Source organism: Mauremys mutica, chromosome 12 (assembly GCF_020497125.1).
Source record: "Mauremys mutica isolate MM-2020 ecotype Southern chromosome 12, ASM2049712v1, whole genome shotgun sequence".
Classification (NCBI taxonomy): Eukaryota; Metazoa; Chordata; order Testudines; family Geoemydidae; genus Mauremys; species Mauremys mutica.
Genome location: NC_059083.1, coordinates 7,325,019 through 7,347,436, shown reverse-complemented (window position 1 = coordinate 7,347,436; position 22,418 = coordinate 7,325,019). Strand labels below are relative to the sequence as shown.

At 50.8% G+C, this 22,418-nt stretch overlaps 1 protein-coding gene across 1 annotated transcript; it reads left to right on the top strand.

The window, feature by feature from the left end:
• Positions 1–347: 347 nt before the first annotated feature.
• LOC123346272 (tripartite motif-containing protein 10-like) lies at positions 348–22,200 on the top strand. Its single transcript, XM_044983586.1, has 6 exons — positions 348–791; positions 5,272–5,367; positions 8,167–8,397; positions 11,679–11,701; positions 20,301–20,416; positions 22,169–22,200. Exons 1-6 carry the CDS (start codon positions 384–386, stop codon positions 22,183–22,185), a joined length of 891 nt encoding a protein of 296 aa, XP_044839521.1. The 5' UTR covers positions 348–383; the 3' UTR covers positions 22,186–22,200.
• The last annotated feature ends 218 nt before the right edge of the window (positions 22,201–22,418 follow it).

Below are 22,418 nucleotides of genomic sequence, written 5' to 3'. Positions count from 1 at the left end.
GAGCCGGCCCTGTCTATGCAGTTTTTGTGGGCACGGAATGAGGGATTTTATGATCTGCTCTTTATTTTCTTTAGAAATGCTTGTGTCTCTTCAGTGACTTGCTTGAATCTGTTTTATAACTGTATGGGAAAATATCTGTTTAAAGTCTAATCAGTACAAATGTAGGAGTTCAGCACAGTCATTATTTTATCCTCTCTCCTATCTCCTTATATTTTCTTCTTTCCAGAACTGAAGGATCCCAAGGCCCAGCAAACACATTCAGAACAGATCAGCAATTAGGCAGAAGGCAGCTGCAGTAGGCTGCATGAAGGGCGGAGGCCAGCTTCAATCGGGGATACAAAGTGAAAGTGAAAGTTACTTTCCTCTTTCTCCTAGATGCCATCATGGCTGCAAGAAGCCAGGTACAAGATCTCCAAGAGGCTGTTTTTTGTTCCATTTGCCTGGATTATTTTAACGATCCGGTGATTTTGAAGTGCGGGCACAACTTCTGCCGAGTCTGCATCACTCAGTACTGCGAGGACTCTCAAAACTCCCCCTCCTATTCCTGCCCCCAGTGCAGAGAAGCCTTCCAGGAAGGAGAATTCCAGCCTAACCGGCAGCTGAGGAATATAGTTGAAATAGCCAAAAAATTCCCAGACCCAAAGAAGAATAAAGCATGTGAAAAACATGGGGAGTTTCTGAAACTCTTCTGTGAAGTGGATCAAACCACCATCTGTCTGGTCTGCAGAGAGTCCTCCGGTCACAAAGAACACTCCGTGGTGCCAATCGAGGAGGCTGCCCCAGATTACAAGGTAATAATTAGTAATTATTGCATTGCAAATGCCTGCCAGCCAGGGCACTCTATAACCATTCAGAACAGAGCCATATGAGAAATGCAGAACTGGCAGTGTAATAAAACTAGCTTCCTACAATCATAACGTAGAGAAACAGAAGGGATTTTATACAGGAAGAATGTTGAGAAGACATGTTTTTAAGGCCTGCTCTACATACAGGTTTGTACTGATCTGTGTTGGGGAGGGGTGGGATTTTTTTTTTTAAACAATATAGTTACACCAGCAAAACCCCTAGCGTGGGTACAAGTTGTACTGGTATAACAATGCCGGATGCCAGGAATGCTTGTTTCTCTTTCCATACAGAAATAAGCTATACACTTTTATACAGGTATAACTACACCCACACTAGCAGGGATGTATGGCTTTAATAGTACCAGGATGTGTAAAGCAGGGTATGATTTGTGTGCCCATCCCCTGTCCAGGGAAAAATCCATGTGGGGGCAGGAAACTTTACAAGTTCCAGCTCACACAGGGTATGGCTACACTTGTAGCTGTACAGCGCTGCCGCGGGAGCGCTTTGAAGTGCGAGTGTGGTCGCAGCGCTAGCGCTGGGAGAGAGCTCTCTCAGCGCAGCAGGTACTCCACCTCCTCGAGGGGATTAGCTTACAGCGCTGGGAGCTGCGCTATTTACACTGGCATTTTACAGTGCTGTAACTTGCTGCGCTCAGGGGAGTGTTTTTTCACACCCCTGAGTGAGAAAGTTGCAGCGCTGTAAAGCACCAGTGTAGCCAAGCCCAGAGTTTCCTTTTAATCCTTGCAGGGTCGGGAGAGCAGGGTTTGCTTCTCATATAGAATGGACAACAGCTGGGGGGCCTGGCCCATTCCAACAAATTTCTTGAAATCTGTGGAGGCAGGGGTAGGGTGACCGTATTTTCAAAATGAAGATCCAGGAGCCGATTATCTGGGGGCAAGAGGGTGGAGGATCAGAGAGGCGTACACACAGGCTTTGGCAACTGGGAAAGAATTACGTTGATTCCTTGCCATCTTTTCCTCCTCAGCCAAGCAACACCCCCCTTTCTCCCTCTCTGCCCTCTCCAAAATAAAAACCAACCCATGCTAAAAATATAAAATTTTATAGCAGGGAGTCTTGAAAATGTAACTGATGTACATTAATCACTATGGTTGCAAGGATGAAGAAGCTTGGCTGCACTTTTTGGGTAGGAGGCTGGGGTATAGGGGAATTAAAAGACGCTACATGCCCACAGTTTCTGTGTATGATTGAGTTAGATCTGTTTGAAATGTGTCCCACTGAATCATCTCACTGACTCTCCTCTAAATTCCCAAGCAATGTCAGTGTTTAGTGGGCGGGTGGGGTGGGGGCGGTCAGGAATTGGTTTTGCTTAGTGGGAGAGGAGAAGATTATTTCTCAGGCCCACTTAAAAATGCCAAGGCCGGTGATATATCAAAATGTGCCCAGCATGACAGCGTGGTTCAGAGATTGCTCAGAAAATTCATAGCGAGAATGAGCAGAATGTGAACACATGTGCACTGAGGAAGTGAAGCTTCAGTCCAGCCCCTGTCAGCTTAGTTTTTCTGTCAGTGCAGACTCACAAAAGTACTCGGATGCCTAAACCCCAATTGCAGACTCCACTGCAATTCACAAAACTCCTGCTGAACGCTGTAGGTGCCTAAACTCACTCAGCATCTGTGTTTTTCAATAAATAGTTCCCTCAGCACCTGTGTTTCTGCTTCTGGCCATGCACACTGCTGCCTCGCTCAAGGCATCTAGATGCCTATCTCCCACCTAAGCCCCAGAGCGATTCATGACCCCAGGGAAGATCAGTCCACCTAACTCATGTGTGGGGCCTAACCTGGTAGGTGGCCTCAGGCCTCTCAGGTGAGCTCACACAGAGAAAGAGCTCCCTCATGATTTTTAGCCCAGTGTTTAGGGTACTCATCTGGGATATGGGAGGCCAGTGGTTCAAGTTCCCCTCCACCTGATGGGAAGAAGGGATCTGAACAGGGATCTGCCACCTCTTTATGGGATATTCTGAGGTAGGGCTCCCTCCTACTTTCCTGTTGAAGCTGTTCCACTGGCAGTGGCAGATTAACAAATTTGCCGCCCCTAGGCCCTCAAAAAAAATGCCGCCCCCCCCACGCCAGCTCACCTCCGCTCCCCCTTGGTAAGCCTGGGAGGGAGGGGGGAGAAGGGGAGTTGTGGTGCACTCGGGCGATGGCAGAGGTGGAGTGATGGTGAGCTGGGGCAGGGAGCGGTTCCCTTCCCCCCCCCACCCCACCCCAAAGAGTTACTCCCCGTGCCCGCCGGCCCCAGGTCACCTCCACTATCCCCTGAGCGCACCGCTACTCTCTTCTCCCTCTCTCTCAGCGCTTTTGCGTGGCAAGCCTAGGAGGGAGGGAGGAGAAGGGGAGTTACGGCGCACTCGAGGGATGGCAGCGGTGGAGTGGAGGTGAGCTGGGGTGGGGAGCGGTTCCCGCCCCCCCCCCCCCAGGTAACTCTCCGCACTCGGGCCCCAGCTCACCTCTGCTACATCTTCTCCGAGCACACCGCTACTCGCTTCTCCCTCCCTCCCAGCGCTTTCGCGTGGCAAGCCTGGGAGGAAGGAGGGAAGCACCGCACGCCTGGGGGAAGAGGCAGGCTGGGGATTTGGGGAAGGGGCGGAGTTGGGGAGGGGGTGTGAGCAAATTTGCCACCCCTGCAAATTTGCCGGCCTAGGCCTTGTTGGCCTAGGTGATAATACACTACTGTCCACTGGGGATAAATACTTAGGGTATGGCTACACTTGCAGATGTACAGTGCTGTGAGTTAAACCTGTCTTTGTACAGTGGAGTAGGGAAAGCGCTGCAATCTGTCCACACTGACAGCTGACTGCGCACTGGCACCACGTTTGAGGCACTTGCAGCGCTGTTGGGAGTGATGCATTATGGGCAGCTATCCCAGCGTTCAAGTGGCTGCAACATGCTTTTCAAATGGGGGGGGGTGGAGTGTGACAGGGAGCGTGGTGTGTGTTTGTGGGGGGGAAGAGTGTGGGTTTTTGGGGCGCTGAGTGTGTGTCAGCATTCTGTCTTGTAAGTTCAGACCCCCTTGTCCCCTCCCCCCCCACTCACTCAAAGGAAACAGCAAAATATTTGCTTTTCTCTCTGGGCTTGGCTACACTTACAAATTTGCAGCGCTGCAGCAGGGTGTGAAAACACACCCTCTCCAGCGCTGCAAATTGCGGCGCTGCAAAGCGCCAGTGTAGTCAAAGCCCCAGCGCTGGGAGCGCGGCTCCCAGCGCTGTCCGTTATTCCCCACAGGGAGGTGGAGTACGGACAGCGCTGGGAGAGCTTTCTCCCAGCGCTGGCGCTTTGACTACACTTAGCGCTTCAAAGCGCTGCCGCGGCAGCGCTTTGAAGTGTAAGTGTAGCCAAAGCCTCTGAAAACAGAGTTTTCCTGCCATGACAACAATGAGAAGAGTGGCCACTTGATAAGGGGATTATCACAGTGTAGTAAGTTAACTCCTCGTTCACACTGACACCCAGGAGTTGTAGCCAAGCAGGTTATTCCTCTCGCACTGCTGGTACTCCACCTCCCCTGTAGCCGCGGAGACACAGCGCTGTATGTGCCTTGCCAATGTAGACAGGGAGTGAGGTACAGCGCTGTGGGCAGCTTTATTGCGCTGTAACTCGCAAGTGTAGCCAAGGCCTTAGAGTCATTTGTGGGAGGGAGAGAGAATGACTCTATAGCAGGGGTGGGCAAATTTTTGGCCCGAGGGCCACATCGGGGTTGCAAAACTGTATGGAGGGCCGCCCCCTGACTGCCCCCCTCAGAACTTCTGACCCACCTAATCCCCCCCCCCCCCGCTCCTTGTCCCCTGACTGCCCCCTCCCAGGATCACCGCCCCCCCCCCCGGGACCCCACCCCCTATCCAACCCCCCTGCTCCCAGTCCCCTGACAGCCCCAACCCCTATCCACACCCCCACCCCGAGACTCCCACGCTTATCCAACCCCCCCCACGTTACCCATCTCCTGACTTCCCCCCAGAACCTCCGCCCCATCCAACCGCCTCCTCTTCCTTGTCCCCTGACTGCCCCCCAGAACACCCTGCCCCATCCAACCCCCTGGCCCCCTTACCATGCCGCTCAGAGCAGCATGTCTGGCAGCTACGCTGCTCGGCTGGGGCCAGACAAACTGACGCACTACCCTGCAGGAGCGCGCAACCCCGCTGCCCACACGGTGGCATAGCTGTGGGGGAGAGGAACAGCAGGGGAGGGGCCAGGGGCTAGTCTCCCTGGCCGGGAGCTCAGGGGCCGGGCAGGATGGTCCTGCAGGCCGGATGTGGCTTGCAGGCCATAGTTTGCCCACCTCTGCTCCATAGCCAGGAGGTTAGAGCACTCACCCATTTTATTATATGTTTAATATTCTTTAAAATGTAAATAAAATGGAGGGAAAAATCTCCAAAAAAAAAAACCAAAACAAAACCAGTTTTTCTTTTATTAGGACCAAATTCAGAGCCATTTGGAGAGTTTGAAGAAAGAGAGAGACGAGATTCTGACGTATAAATCGAGTGGGGAAAATACAAGCCAGGAACTACTGGTAGGTGCCGTTCTTACTCAGAGGCAAATGTGTAGAGGGACATTATTGATACTCTGCTTAGTCTAACAGAAGAAGAATAGTGAGAAACATCTTCCCTTCCATTAAAGATTATTACTTATTTATTAAAAGCAGCAAAGTGTCCTGTGGCACCTTATAGACTAACAGACGTATTGGATGCATCTGACGAAGTGGGTATTCACCCACGAAAGCTCACGCTCCAATACGTCTGTTAGTCTATAAAGTGCACAGGATTCTTTGCTGCTTTTACAGATCCGGACTAACACGGCTACCCCTCTGATACTTATTTATTCTCATTGTAAAGAAAAACTGTTCTGCTTTAATTGAGTATAAACAGGAAAATGGAGCATTAAGAAAAGAGTTTTAATAATCCAAATATTTCCATTGATAATGTGAGTGTAATTTGTTTAGCTAACAGTAGTTTCTCCTTTAGGTCTTTCAGCTAGAGCTAGTTGAAATTTTTCAACCACAGAAATGTCCTGTACCAAAATGGGATTTAATAGAAAATATTTTTTTTCTGTCGGAAAATGTCTTCTGCAAATAAATAATAAATAAAAATCATTTTTTGACAGGAAATTTCAGAATGAACAAAATGTTTATTTTCATTTCAAACTGAAGTTTTCATTTTGGTTTTAAAAAGCTGAAAAAAATTCAAAAGTCCCCCCACCCCTTTGTTTCCCCATTTACTGCTTTTTGCCACTGAGTACAATAACATGAATAATTTCCAGGTTTTTTCTCCTAGTTTATTTTTTTTATTTTTATTTTTTTGCTAATTTTTCTGAAATGGGAGACCTTTTTAAGAGTTCCAGAGAGAATGGAATAAAAGGAAGAAATGGGATGGTGGTGGAAATGGACATTATTTTGTTACATTTTAGAAAAAAGGAGAAACAGAAATGTGATTTTTTTTTCAAGTTATTTCATATTTTCCAAACAAATTAAAATTGTCCCATTTTGAACACTGAAAAATGGAAATGACTTTGAAATTTATATATATATATATATATGAGGAATTTGCAAAAATATATAATTTTTTTTCCTTTGCAAATTCCTCCCCCATTTTTTGGCTTTACTTTCAACAGACTTAGCATATAAGCCTGTTTGTGATCCTGAGATAGAATGTGGGCTTTGGCTTTTGATAGTCCTATACCCTTACTAATGTGTATGAAGGACAAAGACACGGTGTGTTGCTTCTGCCTGGCCAGATGGGTTTGTTAGTATAATGGGGACAGGTAAGAACAGATAAAGTGCTACAGGGTATGGTGGGAGTGTAATATAAGAGCATTCACTGCAAGGCTGCCTGGCTCCTCTCTCAAGCCAAGGTCAAGCAACCAGTTAGGAGGGGCAAAGGAGAAATGGGGAATGGGGGAAGAGGCATAAGAAACACTAAAGTCCAGAGAAAAGCCTGGCCTTGGCCAGTTACACAACCTTACTCCTTACCCTCCCATGGGATACAAAAGAGGAGAGACAAAGACCCCAGATTCACGACCCTCCAAAACGGAACATGACCATAAGTTGTAAGGGGTGTGACTAGAGGCAAGGACTGCAGGTATATTTGGACCTGCTTAGGAGGAGGAAATGGGGAACAGGGACACAGGCAAGGCTCTGCGATGTCAGAGCTGGGAAGGGGGATGCGGATTAAAGGCTCTGTGGCATCAGGGCTGGGAAGGGGAGGACATGGGGCAAGGCTTTCCAGTATCAGAACTGGGAAGGGGGACACTGGGGAACAGACTGCTGGCGTGTAGAGCTATGGATATGCTTGCTTGGAACTAACCCCAATAAACATCGCATTGCCTGCGTTTCGGACTTAGGTCTTCTGCTTTCTGTCTGCGTGACAAGAACCAGGGGAGGAGTAAAGGGAAAGCCTCTAACAATAACCACAACAGAATAGTGCAGGCAGCCACTGTAGAAATCTGGTGCCCCAGAGAAGGCTGGTCACTTAACTCCTAACCAAATCCTACTGAAGTCATTGGAAAGACTCCTTTTGATTGTGGTGAGCTTCGGAACAGGCCCTAGTGATATCGCTGCTAGACGTTGCCATGAAGAAGATCTGGGTTCTAAATATGATGTAAGTTTCTTGCTCCTGAGGTACCAGGTGCTAGAGAGCTCCAGAAAGAGCATGACTTGGTGGGCTTCTGTCCAGTTCACATGCACGTTTCTAAGTGCCCTGCAAACTCAGATTTGCACTTGCAAATAGGTGTCTTGCCAACCACCCAGTTTGTGCTCAGAATCCGTCTGTGGATTCAAATTGGAGATTTATGATGTGACCAAATGTATGTATTCTAAACTGTGCATTCAAAACTCTTCTGAGCAATTGCTGGTGCTCTAATTTTAAAGCCTGTTTTAGAAACATGGCCCTATACATCTAGGTGTATTTGTGGAGAGCCTCTGTTCCCCAGTTCAAGTCAAGCGCTTCTGAGTTTGGGTTCTACTGTTTGCTCCCCAGAAGTAATCCTTGCCTGTCCAGTTCTGGATCCCACACCTGCAATACTTTCGGTTATTTGAAGGGTCTGGTTTTCTGGACACCACTGATAACAGAATATCTTAATAATGTAAGATACATTCCTATTCTAAACACCAGTTAGGATTCTTGAAAATCCACTGGAAAATCATCTGTCTTTGAGCATGGAGTATGTCCTCCATAAAATATCAGGAGTTAAATTCTGTGGGATTGCAATGACATGCCCCCCTGTGCATACGTAAGGTTTTATAAAATGTCCCATAACTCACTCCGTGTTCCTGTCCTTGACCTGTGCTTTCTCTGTTCACATCTCTTCATTTCAGAAACAGCTAGAAACTGAGAGGCAAAAGATTGTGTCTGAATTTCAGCAACTGCGCCAGTTTCTGGAGGAACAAGAGCAACTCCTGCTGACCCAGCTGGAAGAGCTGATTAAAGAAATTGAAAAGAGGAGGGATGAATATGTTGCCAAACTATCTGAGGAACTATCCTCTTTCAGTTCCCTGATCAGTGAGATGGAGCAGAAGTGCCAGCAGCCAGCGAGTGAATTCCTGCAGGTGAGATGGTGTTAGAAACACCCCAGAACCTTTCACAGGGCAAGAAAGTCTCCTAACCTTTCACTTTTGGAGTGTAGGAGTGTGTGACATTCCCCTGGTGTTATCTGGACCGGTGATCTGCTAGGTCACTCCAATCCTCGACTCTGGGAGCCAGCCTTACCCTGCTCTGCTGTGAGAACCCCCCACTCCTGGGCTGTTCACACACAGTCTCTGGCATGTAAGCTGCTCCCAGCTATGTGAGTGAGCACTTTTGGCCAGCTGCTGCTTGGATTGTGCAACCGAATGACACTAGCCAATATCTCTGGTCCCAGACACAACCTTAGGAACAGCCATATTGCAGTGTCCAATTATGCCCGCTGGAAGCTTATGAGTTTGTCAATTTAACAAATAAATTGATATGTACGAGGCTTGTTATCCCAAGGGGTGTCTCTGACACACTTCAAACCAAACACACTGCTTCAGATAGAATAAACAAACACATTTATTAACTACAAAAGATAGATTTTAAGTGATTAGAAGTCAAAGCACAAGAAGTCTTTGATTATCAGCAGGTAAGTATGCCCAGTGGTCTGTGATGGGATGTTAGATGGGATGAGATCTGAGTTACTGCAGAGAATTCTTTCCTGGGTGTCTGGCTGGTGAGTCTTGCCCACATGCTCAGGGTTTAACTGATCACCATATTTGGGGTCAGGAAGGAATTTTCCTCCAGGGCAGATTGGCAGAGGCCTTGGAGGTTTTTCGCCTTCCTCTGCAGCGTGGGGCATGAGTCACTTGCTGGAGGATTCTCTGCAGCTTGAGGTCTTCAAACCACAATTTGAAGACTTCAATAACTCAGACATAGGTTAGGGGTTTGTTATAGAAGTGGATGGGTAGGATTCTGTGGCCTGCGTTCTGCAGGAGGTCAGACTAGATGATCATAATGGTCCCTTATGACCTTAGTCTATGAGTCAGATTTGGTCAAATGAAACAAAAGCAAATCACATTATAAGCTGATCTTAACACTTTCAGGGCCCTTACAAACTTAGACGCTTCTCACCACAGGCTGGCTGGTTGGTTGCCCTTCAGCCAGGATGTCCCCTTTGATCAGCGCTCCAGTCGCTTGGTGGTGGTGTCTGTAGATGGAGGTGGAAGAACGAGAGCATGGCAAACGTCTCTCCCTTTTATCGTGTTCTTTCTTCCCTCTTGGCTTTGCCTCCCCCCCCCCTTCAGAGTCAGGTGAGCATTACCTCATCGTAGTCCCAAACTGACCAAGGGAAGGGAGGTGACTCACTTGAGAGTCCAACTGGGCTGAGTTTGTCCCATACATGCCCTGATGAGGTGTGAACTGCCCCTCTGTTCCTGGAGAGTTTTGCCTGGGCTTGTTTTAAGCCATGAGGACATATTTTCAGCCTCATAACTATAGACATGAAATTACAACCTATAACATTACTGTAACAACAATGCTCAGTCCATCATGAGCCTTCTGAAGACACCCGAGATGACAAACTTTGCATTGGATACCACAATCATATTATAAGGATGAGCATGGGGGTGCAGGATGTTCCCCTGAGGTACAGAGCGTCACAGAGTAAAAGGTCAGAACATACAGTATTGTTAAAATATACATTATTTTTCCTTAAGGGCTTGATAAAAGGCCCATTAAAATCAATGGAAATATACTTCCTGTGAGTAAAATGGGCATTGGATCAAGTCCTAAATGGAAAAAAAATCGTTGTTTGAATTCTAGTTAGAGAAGGCTCCTCCAAAACTGGTAAACTACAAACTCTGTTCTCCCAGTCTCCTAATGCAAGAACAAAGGGACATTCAAGAAAATTAGAAGGTGACAAATTCAAAACTGATGCAATGAACGCTTTTTCACATGTCACGTAATTAGACTGTGGAACTCATTGCCACCGGATGTCGTTGAGATCAAGCATTTAGCAAAACTCAAAGTGATTGGATATTTATATGGATAACATAATGTCCAGGGTGATATTAAACCTCACGCTTCATTGCTTTAGCCAGTCGCTAACTATTAGAGAGCAGGATAAGAATGTGGGGGGCAGATTATCTTACACCTTCCCCTGAAGCATCTGGCACTGTCCACCTTTGGAGACAGAATACTGACCAGATGGACCCCAGGTCTGATCCAGTCTGGCATTTCCTGTGTTCCAAATCCTAACTCCAAAAGATGGAGCCAGTCTTTAATTATGGAAATAGCTACGGTCGAAGATGAGTTTCCATTTAAAGCTTCATTTTGCCACACTTCCTACATACTGCAAAAAGGGAAAATATTGACCTTAGAATTGATACATGAGATCTGAGGCTGTGGAGATTTTTCTGCCAGAACTGAAGTTAGTTGGGGAAGTTGTTCATTACTTATGGTACCCTGAAAGTGTAAGTAGTCGTTAGAATTCTAAAAGCCTTCTAATGATTTTAATTGTCAAAAAATGCCTTAAAGTAGCAAACAAGAAAGAAGGTGAGAAATAAAATGTAGCATCCTTGACTTCTCTAGCTGATATCTAGGGTCAAATTCTCAGTTGCAACCAGTGTCTGCTGTGGGCAGGGCCAGCTCTAGCTTTTTTGCCACCCCAAGCAAAACAAAAAAACCCTGCGACTGGACTGCTGAAGCAAAAAAAAAAAAAAAAAAAAAAGATTGGCCGGAATGCTGCCCCTTACAATGTGCCGCCCCAGGCATGTGCTTCCTCGTCTGGTGCCTGGAGCCGGCCCTGGCTGTGGGCAGCATTCTTCACTCCTCAGATTTCCTCTTTTGACCCTAGGGCTTAGGATAGTGACTGGCTCTCTGTTACTCTGTACCCCAAACCCACTGTTCTCCCCCAGCCCCAACTTCCTGTGGGTGTCAAGAAGTCTACAGGACAGGCCCTCAGAATGCTTGTGGGTGAGTGGGGAGAGAGTTTACAACATGGGGGCAGCACAGCATGGGGGACATCCCTCCCTCTGCAGGAGGGGATCTTCCCCAAACCTGTGAATATTAGAAAGATCCTCTTTCAACACATCACAAGACTGAGCCCTCTGATTCCATGTGTCGAGTGGTTATTCGAATGTTGTTACACAGAGCTAGTGAGTTTCCACGTATAAACTTCCTCGGCCCAGATCCTGAACTTACAGCATGTTTCCAAAGGAGCAAAGGCAACACATTCAAAGTTTTTGTTTGTGTTAATAAATAACAAATAATTTCTCTTTGAACCTCAAACTGTGAAGACAAAGTGAGTCCCCTCCAGAGCAGGAGGGATCCTTGTATGAGAGATGGGACTGAATTTCCTTTTATCTTTCTCCTCTAGGACATCAAAGGCACCTTGAGCAGGTAGGTGGCTCCTTCTCACTCTCCCTTTCACTTCCCAGTGCAGAGAAGTGATTTTGGACATGAGGCCTGGCTGCCCATGGTCCAGCAGTGCAGAGTGTGGGGCTGGTTCCCAATCTCTCTCTGTTAAATCTAATCTTGGGGCTCTTGTCATTTTACCTAGACTCCAGAATAGAGCAGCCTGAGAAAAGAGTGATTTGCCTACAGTCGGGGTATTGATTTGTAGTGTTTGGTGGAATGGAGACCTCAGGAGATTGGGGATGGAGAATGAGTTTTTCATTTCTAGGTCATAGACTCCAAACTCCACCTAGGTCGGTAGGAATGGAAAATCGGTGCCATCTGATGACTATTCAGTGAGCTGTTTATTAATTGTTTCTTATTATGCGGTGAGCTCTATCCGTGTGCTTGGCATGACAACAGATATCATGGAAGAGACACTCCCTGCTCTAAGGAGTTTGTAATGTGCTATTATCAGTAGTGCTATGGCAATGCCTAGAGGCTCAAGGCAAAATCAGGTCCCAATATGCTGGGCGCTGCACAGACACACAGAAAGAGACAGTCCCTGCCCCAAGGAGTTATGAGGAAAGGTTGAAATAAATGGGTGTGTTTAGTGTAGAGAAGAGAAGACTCAGGGAGGGCCTGATAACAGTCTTCAAATATGTCAGAGGCTGTTCTGCAGAGAGCGGTGACCAGTTGTTCTTCAAGTCCCCTGAGGGCAGAACAAGAAGGAATCAGTTTAATTGGCAACAAGGGAGATTTACATCAGTGCGACGGGTTCCCGGGATGCAGCCTGGACTGTGGCACTGCTGAGCCCTCCAGATCCCCAACCTGGGCTGCCTCTCGCCCTGTGATGCTGATGTCAAGCTACAAGCCTGACAGGCCCTGCGCTGACACAGACACCTACGGGCAGGGACCCGCCCGGCTGTGTTACATGGCTCATCCCCCAGCCATTGACGAACCAGCAATAGAAGGCGCCAGCCAGTTCCCCCCAGCTCCAGCCCTGCCCCCCAGAGCTGCACCGACTCCCACGGCTCCCTGGGCGGTGCAGGTTCATTCAGTAGTTTGTCGTCCCCCAGTGTGGGGTGGACACACACTGGCCTTTGTAAGCTGAGAACCCCGGAGCTAGTGGACTGACCACTGTACGTATCCAAAGAGCTAAATAAGAACATAAATTATCTTTGAAATGGGTTAGTGGGTCTCACTCCAGGCCCTGGTACAATGGGCATCTACATCACCACAAGGATTGTCACTAATTATCTCCCTTCAGTGGTATACAAGATATACGTCAGGTGATTCTGCTTCCTACACTCACAATGCAAGACCAAGGGGACATTCAGTGCAACTGAAAGGCTACTAGTGTAAAGCTGAGAAAAGGAAATACTTTTTTTTTTATGTACACAATTCATTATTAACCTGTGGAACTCATTGCCACATGGTATTACTGAGTTTCATTAGATGCATAAAGTTGAAGGCCAGAAAGAACCATAAGATCATCACATATGACCTCCTGTATATCATAGCAAAGGCTCTGACTTTCACATTTGCCCAGAGGTTTTTGACCCCTGCTTGTCCCTGGGCCCTGCCCCCAGTCCACTCTGTCCCCCAAGGCCCTGCCCCACTTCTTCCTGCCCTTGCTCAAGCACCTCCTGCACAGCACCTCCTGCCTGCTTCTGAACAGCTGATACCTGGTGGGTGGGAGGTGCTGGGAGGCAGGGGGAGAAGTTGATCAGCAGGGCTGGCTAATGGGAAGGAGGCACTGCGGGGGGGAAGCTGATCTGTGGGGCTGCTGGTGGGTGCTAAGCACATTTTTTTTTCCCATGGGTGCTCCAGCCCCAGAGCACCCACGGGAGGTAGTGCCCATGTATCATAGGTCCTTACATTTCACCCAGTTATTCCTGTATTCAGCCCAATAACTTGTATTTGACTAAATCCTAACATGTGTTGACTAAGCACCTTCCAGAAAGCCATTTAGTCTAGTTTTGAAGACATCAACGGACAGTAAAAGACGGTTACTCACCGTAGTAACTGTTGTTCTTCGAGATGTGTTGCTCCTATCCATTCCAGTTAGGTGTGCGCGCCGCGCGTGCACGGCTCTTCGGAAGATTTTTACCCTAGCAACTCCAGCGGGCCGGCTGGGCGCCCCCTGGAGTGGCGCCGCTATAGCACAGGATATATACCCCAGCCGGCCCGTCCGCTCCTCAGTTCCTTCTTGCCGGCTAATCCAACAGTGGGGAAGGAGGGCGGGTCTGGAATGGATAGGAGCAACACATCTCGAAGAACAACAGTTACTACGGTGAGTAACCGTCTTTTCTTCTTCGAGTGATTGCTCCTATGCATTCCAGTTAGGTGATTCCCAAGCCTTACGTAGGCGGTGGGGTCAGAGTTAGATGTTGCAGAACGCAACCGCTAAGCCAAAGGCTGCATCAGCTCTGGACTCCTGGACCAATGAGGCAAAGGTGTGGACCGAGGACCAGGTAGGTGTACAACACATCCCCCGAAAGGGAATGCGAGCCAGGAAGGCAGCTGAGAAGCGTGAGCCCTGGCGGAATGTGCAGCAAGGTGGCTCTATGGAACATGGGCCAAAACAGAGGAGGTGCAGATGCACAACGTCATTGAAGATGAAATCCTCTAGGAGGAGACAGGTATGCCCTTCGTCCGGTATGCCGGTACGATGAGGGTTTCGGGGGCGTTACGAGAGGGCTCTGTCCGCTAGATATAGATTGCGGACGCCCTACGGATGTCGAAGGAGGCAATTGTTGCTCCCCTTGCAAAGAGAGTGGCTTTGGAAAGAAGACCGGGAGGAAGATATCCTGTTAGATATAAAAGGCCGACACCTCCTTAGGGAGGCAGGTCGGACGTGGTAATAACTGCCCTTGTCCTTGAGGAACACAGTATACCTTGGGCCTATTGTGAGAGTCTGAAGCTCGGAGACTCGTCTGGCCGCAGGAAAGGCTACAGGAAAACTGTCTTGCAGGACAGGTATATCAATGAGCATGTTGACATTGGCTCGAATAGGGCAGTCATAAAACTGGTTAGAAACCAGATTGAAGAGCCAGGTTTATGGCGGGGCCCCTCTGGGGGGGGGATGTATAAACACTCCAAGCCCTGAGGAACCAGATGGAATGGAGCGGGACCTCGGTGGGAGAAACATTGCGCGTTTCGGAGCAGCAGGAGAAACGCTTCCACGTGGTCAGATACTTTAACCGAATGGAAGATTTTCTACCACCCCAGAGAATCCTGTAGAACCGAGGCAGAACAACGTAACTCGGATCAGTTTAGCCACGCAGGAGCCCTGCCGTGAGGTGCAGGGATTACGAGACCGGGTGGTGAAGGTTGCCGTGATCCCGCGTCATGGGGTCTGTGCCCAGAGAGTTGCTACCGACAGGTGTAGCAATATGGTGTGCCAGTGCTGCCCAGGTTACGCTGGAGCGATCACGATCAGGGGCGCTCTGTCCCTGCGGAGATTTAGCAGGACCTTGTGAACCAGCGGGGACAGTGGAAAGCGTACGGCAGATGGCTGATCCACGGCATCAGAAAACACCTCCAAGACCGAGCCTGGGGAGAGGCCTTGGAACGAGGAGAATTCCTCTCTCTTTCCGTTCTCGCGAGAGCGAGGAGGGCTATGCGGGGAAAGACCCACTTCTGGAAAACGGAATAGATAAAGACCGGAGGAAACTACCACTTGTGAGACAGGAAGGATCTGCTGAGACGATCCGCCAGCTGAATCGCCTGGTACACAAGGCAGACTGCTCTCAGCTCTCGGACATTGATGTGTAAGGCCAGCTCTTGCGCTGACCGAAGGCCGTGAGTGCGAAACTACGCCAGGTGCGCACCCAGCCGAGAGATGGGGTGTCTGTCATGAGGGTCCCTGAGGGGTGAATGAAACAGCATCCCTGGATACACCAGGGAGGACGCTGACTCCCGGTCGAGGGAGCCTAGACTGCTCGGGGGGAACGAGACGACCACGAGTATGCCATCTCAGCCCGGGTGGCACACACAGGTGAGCCACGATTGAAGTGAACGGAGGCGAAGCCTGGCATGTTTGGCTGCAAACGTGCAGACAGCCATGTGACTCAGGAAACCTAGGCAAGTGCGAGCCCAAGCTGGCGGGAAGGTCCGTAGACCTTGTACAATCGGTACCCTCACCTGAAACCAAGGCTGAGGTAAGCAGGCTCTGGCGAGTCTGGAGTCCAGGACGGCCCCAGTGAATTCCCTTCCCTGTATGGGAATCAGAGTGGATTTTACTATTGATCATCAGGCCTAGACACAGGAATAGGTTCGTGTCGATGCCCACATGACTGGTAACTTGGGCCCGGTGGTTCTTCGAATGAGCTACTCGTCTAGATACGGAGAACGTATATCCGACGGTGGCGAAGAAAGGCGGCGACTACAGCCATGCACTTTGAATACACCTGGGCTGTATAGAGACCAACCGGGAGGGCCGTATACTGGGAATAACGATGGTAGGCCCCCAACCGAGGATACCTTCTGTGTGGAAGAGAAATGGCGATGTGAAAACACGCGCCCTTCATATCGAGGGCGGCGTACCAGTCTCCGGGATCCCAGGATGGGATGACGGTCGCCCTGGGTACCATGCGGAACTCGTCTGCATCGTGACTTGTTGAGTTCCCGCAGGCCTAGGATAGGTCTGAGACCTATCTTCACCTAGGGGATTAGGTTTCGCCCTTAGGTACCTCCTGTATAGCGCCGATGAAGAGGAGCGTCCGCACCTCTTGGCAGAGGAATCGCTCGTGAGAGGGGTCCTTAGGAGGGGCGAGGGGATGGGTAGGCTTTTGCCCCATTGGTGGTCAGAAGGACCCTAATTTCGGCTCCTTTGGGGTGCGGATTGATGGCCACGATCGTGTAAGCCACGCCCGCTGGCCAAGTCCTGACTTTGTCAAGGCGCAGGGTAAGAGCGGAGGCTGGGGACGGAAACGTCGGCGCTGAATTACCGGCATGTGTATGCCGAGAGAGAGAGAGCAAAGTGACCCTGCTGCCCTTTAGGTTCTGCAGCCTAGGGCCAGTGTTTTCAGAGAACAGGCCTGTGCCATTGAAGGGCAAGTCCTGTATAGCGTGCCGCAGCTGCGAGGAAAGGCTCGACAACTGGAGCCATGAAATGCGCCGCGTGGCAACACCCGAGGCCAGAGTCATGGCAGCGGAGTCAGCTGCATCCAACGAGGCCTGGAGGAAAGCTCTCTCTAGCTCCATCCTTTGCTGCAGGAGGGCATCGAACTCTTGACGGGAGTTCCGAAGAACCGACTCTGTAAATTTGCCCACCGCCACCCACAGTAGCGGTTAAGCAGGGCTTGCTGGTTCGCTACACGAAGTAGCAGGGCCCCCTCCGGGTACATCTTACGGCCCAGCAAGACCACACACCCAGCCTCTTTGGATTCAGGGGCTGGTCGCATTTCAATTAGAGGAGGGCTGGAGGGGTATGTTCCTGCCCCCGCCTCATCTGGGGAGGAGGAAGAAGAAAGGCCCGGGACAAGCGGGTCCTGTGTGGGCTCGAGCTCCTGGACGACCTCCTGATCTGGTGGGAACTGGGAGCCCGGTGCCGAACCGGGGGTTGCTCTGTACCGGTCGGCCGGGGACGACTAATTGTCACCTCTGGCACCCAGAGCTCCGAGGGAACGGAGTGAGATGGGATCACCGGTACGCCTCTGGCGTGGTAGTACACCCACGGCGTCCAGAATGACCACTGATAGGTCTCCTGGAAGACTCTGGAGGGCACATCGGAAAACAGAGTGCTACGCATATGAAGTGTCCGTACGGGACGACACTGATGCGTGGCTGGATGGCCCTGGAGGAGCTGAAAAGCTCTTGGTAGAGTCTCCGTCTGTAACTGACGTCGCTCGATGCGGCACCGGGGATCGGTACCGGTAGACAGACCGGTACCGAGAACGGGACCTACCACCGAAGCTGTGCCGGGTGGTCGACCGAGGGTGCGAGGCTCGATGATCAGGAGTGGCTACGGGCGTCCCGGTGCCTGGGGCGGTGCCGGGAGCTGGATCGGTGCTGAGTGTCCCGGACCGGCGAACGGGATGCTGACCGGTGCCGCGAGTACTACTGGTACCAACATGGAGAACGGTGCCGAGACTGTGACCGGCGTCGAGACCTAGATCGGTGACGGGACCGAGAACATCTGCGGAACCGCGACCCTGCACGGTGCCGCTCTGCGGTGCCGACGTAGGGTGGTCTGATCAAGGCAGGCTTTGCCCATCGACTATGTAACCCTCACCGGCGGTGCCGGGGGTTGAGGCAGCGCAGATGCTGTCGTTGCAAACAGCTCCCTCGCCGTGGACACTGTCTCCGGCATGGAGGGAATAGTGAGCTCGACCATAGCTCGCACCACGGATGCAGCTTCATAGCGAGCTCGACCACGGTCCGTACCGGGGAGTGTTTCCAGCACCGGACTCGACGGCTTTTGCCTGGCTGGAGTTAATGGTGCGGGCATTGTCGGTGCCGCGGCAGACATCGGTGCCGGGCGATCCGACGGAGCATAGTGCTCGGCTGCGGAGCAGGCGTCTCGGACGCAGCTTCCTGGCGAGCTCGACCACGGTCCGTACCTGGGATCTTTCTAGCACCGGACTCCATGGCTCTTGCCTGGCCGGAGTTAATGGTGCGGATATTGTCGGTGCCGCGGCAGACATCGGTGCTGGGCGATCCCACTGAACATAGCGCTCGGCTGCGGAGCAGGCATCTCGGACGCAGCTTCCTAGCGAGCTCGACCACGGTCCGTACCGGGGAGCTTTCCAGCACCGGACTCGACGGCTCTTGCCTGGCCGGAGTTAATGGTGCGGATATTGTCGGTGCCGCGGCAGACATCGGTGCCGGGCGATCCCACTGAACATAGCGCTCGGCTGCGGAGCAGGCATCTCGGACGCAGCTTCCTAGCGAGCTCGACCACGGTCCGTACCGGGGAGCTTTCCAGCACTGGACTCGACGGCTCTTGCCTGGCCGGAGTAAATGGTGCGGGTATTGTCGGTGCCGTGGCAGACATCGGTGCCGGGCGATCCGACGGAGCATAGCGCTCGGCTGCGGAGCAGGCGACTCGGACGCAGCTTCAGAGCGAGCTTGACCACGGTCCGTACCGGGGAGCTTTCCAGCACTGGACTCGACGGCTCTTGCCTGGCCGGAGTAAATGGTGCGGGTATTGTCGGTGCCAGCGGCAGACACCGGTGCTGGACGATCCGACCGAGCATAGCGCTCGGCTGCAGAGGCGGCGGCTCGGACGCAGCAAGGATATTGGAAGCAGCAAAGAATCCTGTGGCACCTTATAGACTAACAGACGTTTTGCAGCATGAGCTTTCGTGGGTGAATACCCACTTCTTTGGATGCAAGTGGTGGAACCACCACTTGCATCCGAAGAAGTGGGTATTCACCCACGAAAGCTCATGCTGCAAAACGTCTGTTAGTCTATAAGGTGCCACAGGATTCTTTGCTGCTTCTACAGAACCAGACTAACACGGCTACCCCTCTGATACTTGACAGCAAGGATATTGTGCCTCTTCATCCTCCAGGAGAGGGATCCATGCCGAGGGTACGTCGGAGCTAGCGACGGTCGTGCCAGGAGGCCTTGGCGGTACCGGCGATCCGGTGCTGAGGGAGCGCGCCTTGAAAACTAACTAGCGCTCGGTGCCGAGAGCGGAGGAGCAAGAGCTGCCTCCCTCAGGAGCTGTGTAAAACGAAAGCCCCGCTCCCCTTTGTTCACGGATTAAAGGCCTCACAAATGCGGCACTTATCTGTGAGGTAAGATCCCTCGCGGCACTTAGGAGAAGATCTCGTCGGCAGCGGCTTGTGGCCGGCCGAGCATTAGAAAACCCTGTGGACCGGGCATCGGACCCGGCACCGGGTGAGGGGAAGGGGATAAACCCCGAACCCCTGTAAAATAAATACACTATACTAATCTACAAACAAACAGTTAACTACAACTATAAACAGAACGAGAGAAAACTACGAGTAGCTAGGGAAGTGGAGGTCAGCTAAGCTGCGCTCCACTGTTCCAACGGCCGTCACGGGCGGAAAGAAGGAACTGAGGAGCGGACGGGCCGGCTGGGGTATATATCCTGTGCTATAGCGGCACCACTCCAGGGGCGCCCAGCCGGCCCGCCGGAGTTGCTAGGGTAAAAATCTTCCGAAGAGCTGTGCACGCGCGGCGCGCACACCTAACTGGAATGCATAGGAGCAATCACTCGAAGAAGAATGCCTGAAACTCCCTAGAAATGGGAGGGCCACCGGTGCCCAAACCATGGCCCCACCCCTGCTCTGCCTCTTCCCCTGAGACCCCGTCCCCTGCTCGCTCCTCTCCGCCCTCTCTCCCCATCACTAAACCCAGAGTTGTGAGCTCAATCCTTGAGGGGGCCATTTAGGGATCTGTGGCAAAAATTGGTCCTGCTAGTGAAAGGCAGGGGGCTGGAGTCCTATGACCTTTCAAGGTCCCTTCCAGTTCTATGAGATAGGTGTGTGTGTATATATATAATATATACACACCTATGTAGATATACCTAAGTATATTCTCCCCATTCACTAGCATAAAAATACATTTTAGTAAATAACAAATATGAACAAACTCGACAACGAGTAACACTGAGTTGTTCTTCAGATGCAAGAGGGAGAAGTTTCAGAACCCAGTGGCCTTTTCTTCTGACCTGAAATGGAGAATCTGGGAATCTTCTCAAAACTCTGCAGTTCTGGTGACCATAGTGAAGAAATTCAAAGGTAATAAACAGTCAGCTGGGGAATTTTCTCACCTATGTTACACTGATAAGAGATTTCCCCAGCTCTTTCTATTAGGGACAATGATTGTGGATGGAGATAGTCAACTAATCATTTGGAAGCTATGAATTCCCTACCCAGCTCTCAGTACGGCACACACACACTGGGTTAGGGGCCTGCATTCAGGCTCCCTGGGGGTTTCCTTTCCTAGCAGCTGTGAACGTTAACCTGAGCTTGAGCTTCCTGCAGAATTCACTGTTTCTGAAGTATGTTTGTTTGGATTGTTTGTCTGCAAGTCCTCCTGGGTCATCACAGTCCCTCTCTTGCTTTAGAGCAGGGGTGGGGAACCTTTTTCTGTCACGGGCCACTGACCTACAGAAAAAAATCAATTGCAGGCCACTCACCTGCGGGGGGACAGAGAGGGGGAGTGGAGGCTCAGGGCTCCCCCCTGCAGCATGCCGAGCTGGCGCTAGTGACTCCAGCCCCGCAGGGGGGTAAGGAAGCAGTGGCACTGGAACAATTTTTACAGTGGGGGTGCTGAGAGCCAGTGGTTCCAAACTTTCCCTGGCACCCCCCTTACTGCTGTCTGTGACCCCTCTCCCCAGAGCTGGTGCCAAGAGTGGACCGTGGCTCTGGGAGAGGGAGGGGCAGGATGTGAACAGGGGTAAATAAGGTGGCTGAGGCTGGGATCACAGCTGGGGGTGGGAACAGAACCCTGGGTGCGGGGCCAGCAGACAGGACCCCGCGTGTGGCAATGGGGGCAGAGTCCTGGGCGAGAGTCCGGCGGCAGATGGTACCCGACATGCGGGACTGGGGGCAGAGCTCTGGGTGGGGCTCTGGCAGCCAACTGGGACCCTGGGCGTGGGGCCGGCATCTGGGACCTCGCACAAAACCTGGGGGTGCTGCAGCACCCTCCACACACCTAGTTCCCACAGCTCTTGACAGAGGCTTGGGGTTTCCCCTGCAGCTGAGTGAGTCAGCGCTCACAGCTCCAACCCCGCTGCGGGGGAGGGGAGTGGCGCTGTGGGTCGGATGAAATTTAGCAACAGGTCAGATCTGGCCTATGGGCTGTAGATTCTCCACCCCTGCTTTAGAGATTCTCCACCTTTTATCCTCCTGAGCTGGAGATAATGAGACCACCAGGGCTGTCAGGAAGGATGAGCCAGTTTTACTAAGTACTAATGGTACAGGGGCAGATTTAAAGTTGATTGAATACTAATCAGTGAAAACGTGTCCGTGTATGGGTCTGTCTGTGAATTATGTGTTGGTTTCACTTTCAGAGGGTTTGTCTACACAGCAATTAAACACCTGTGGCTGGCCCATGTCTGCTGACTCCGGCTCACGAGGTTCGGGGCTCCAGCCTGGCTCTGCGACCCTCTCCCGTCACAGGGTCCCAGAGCCCAGGCCTCTGCCCAACTCCAAGCATCAACACCACAATGAAACAGCCCATTGCCCAAGCCCTGCAAGCCCAAGTCAGCTGTCATGGGCCAGCCACAGGTGTGTAATTGCTGTAAAACAGCTCTGGGTCTGTCATGTAACCTTAGGTCATGTCCTTAGTTGTTAATGTTTGTGGCTATTTTTAGTAAGGTGTGTAATGGTTTGTATTGGTCTGAATTGCACTTAACCTCCATTAACTAGAACTTCATAAAGTTTGTTTTCTTTTCATTTTGCTTTTTGTGTTAGAAACATTAACAATGTGAAAAATATATCCCTAAACATGACATTTTGTCTTTTTCACCCTTTTCTTCCCTCTAGACTCACTGTCGTCCTAGACAGCGGTTGGACAAAGGTAAATTTCTGGGACCAAAAGAGGAGTGAAAACTTTCCTATGAATTATGGTGGCTCATTGGCAGCCCCATAGTTCAGGTTTTGTTTCAATTTTGCATAGACAGGAGCTGAGCACCGTATTACTGGTGGCTTCCCAGATCTTTCCTAAAAACAGAAAAGTTGATTCTTTTCTCTTTTATAATTTAGAATTTTTAAGTAGTGGTTGTGTTAATCAGAT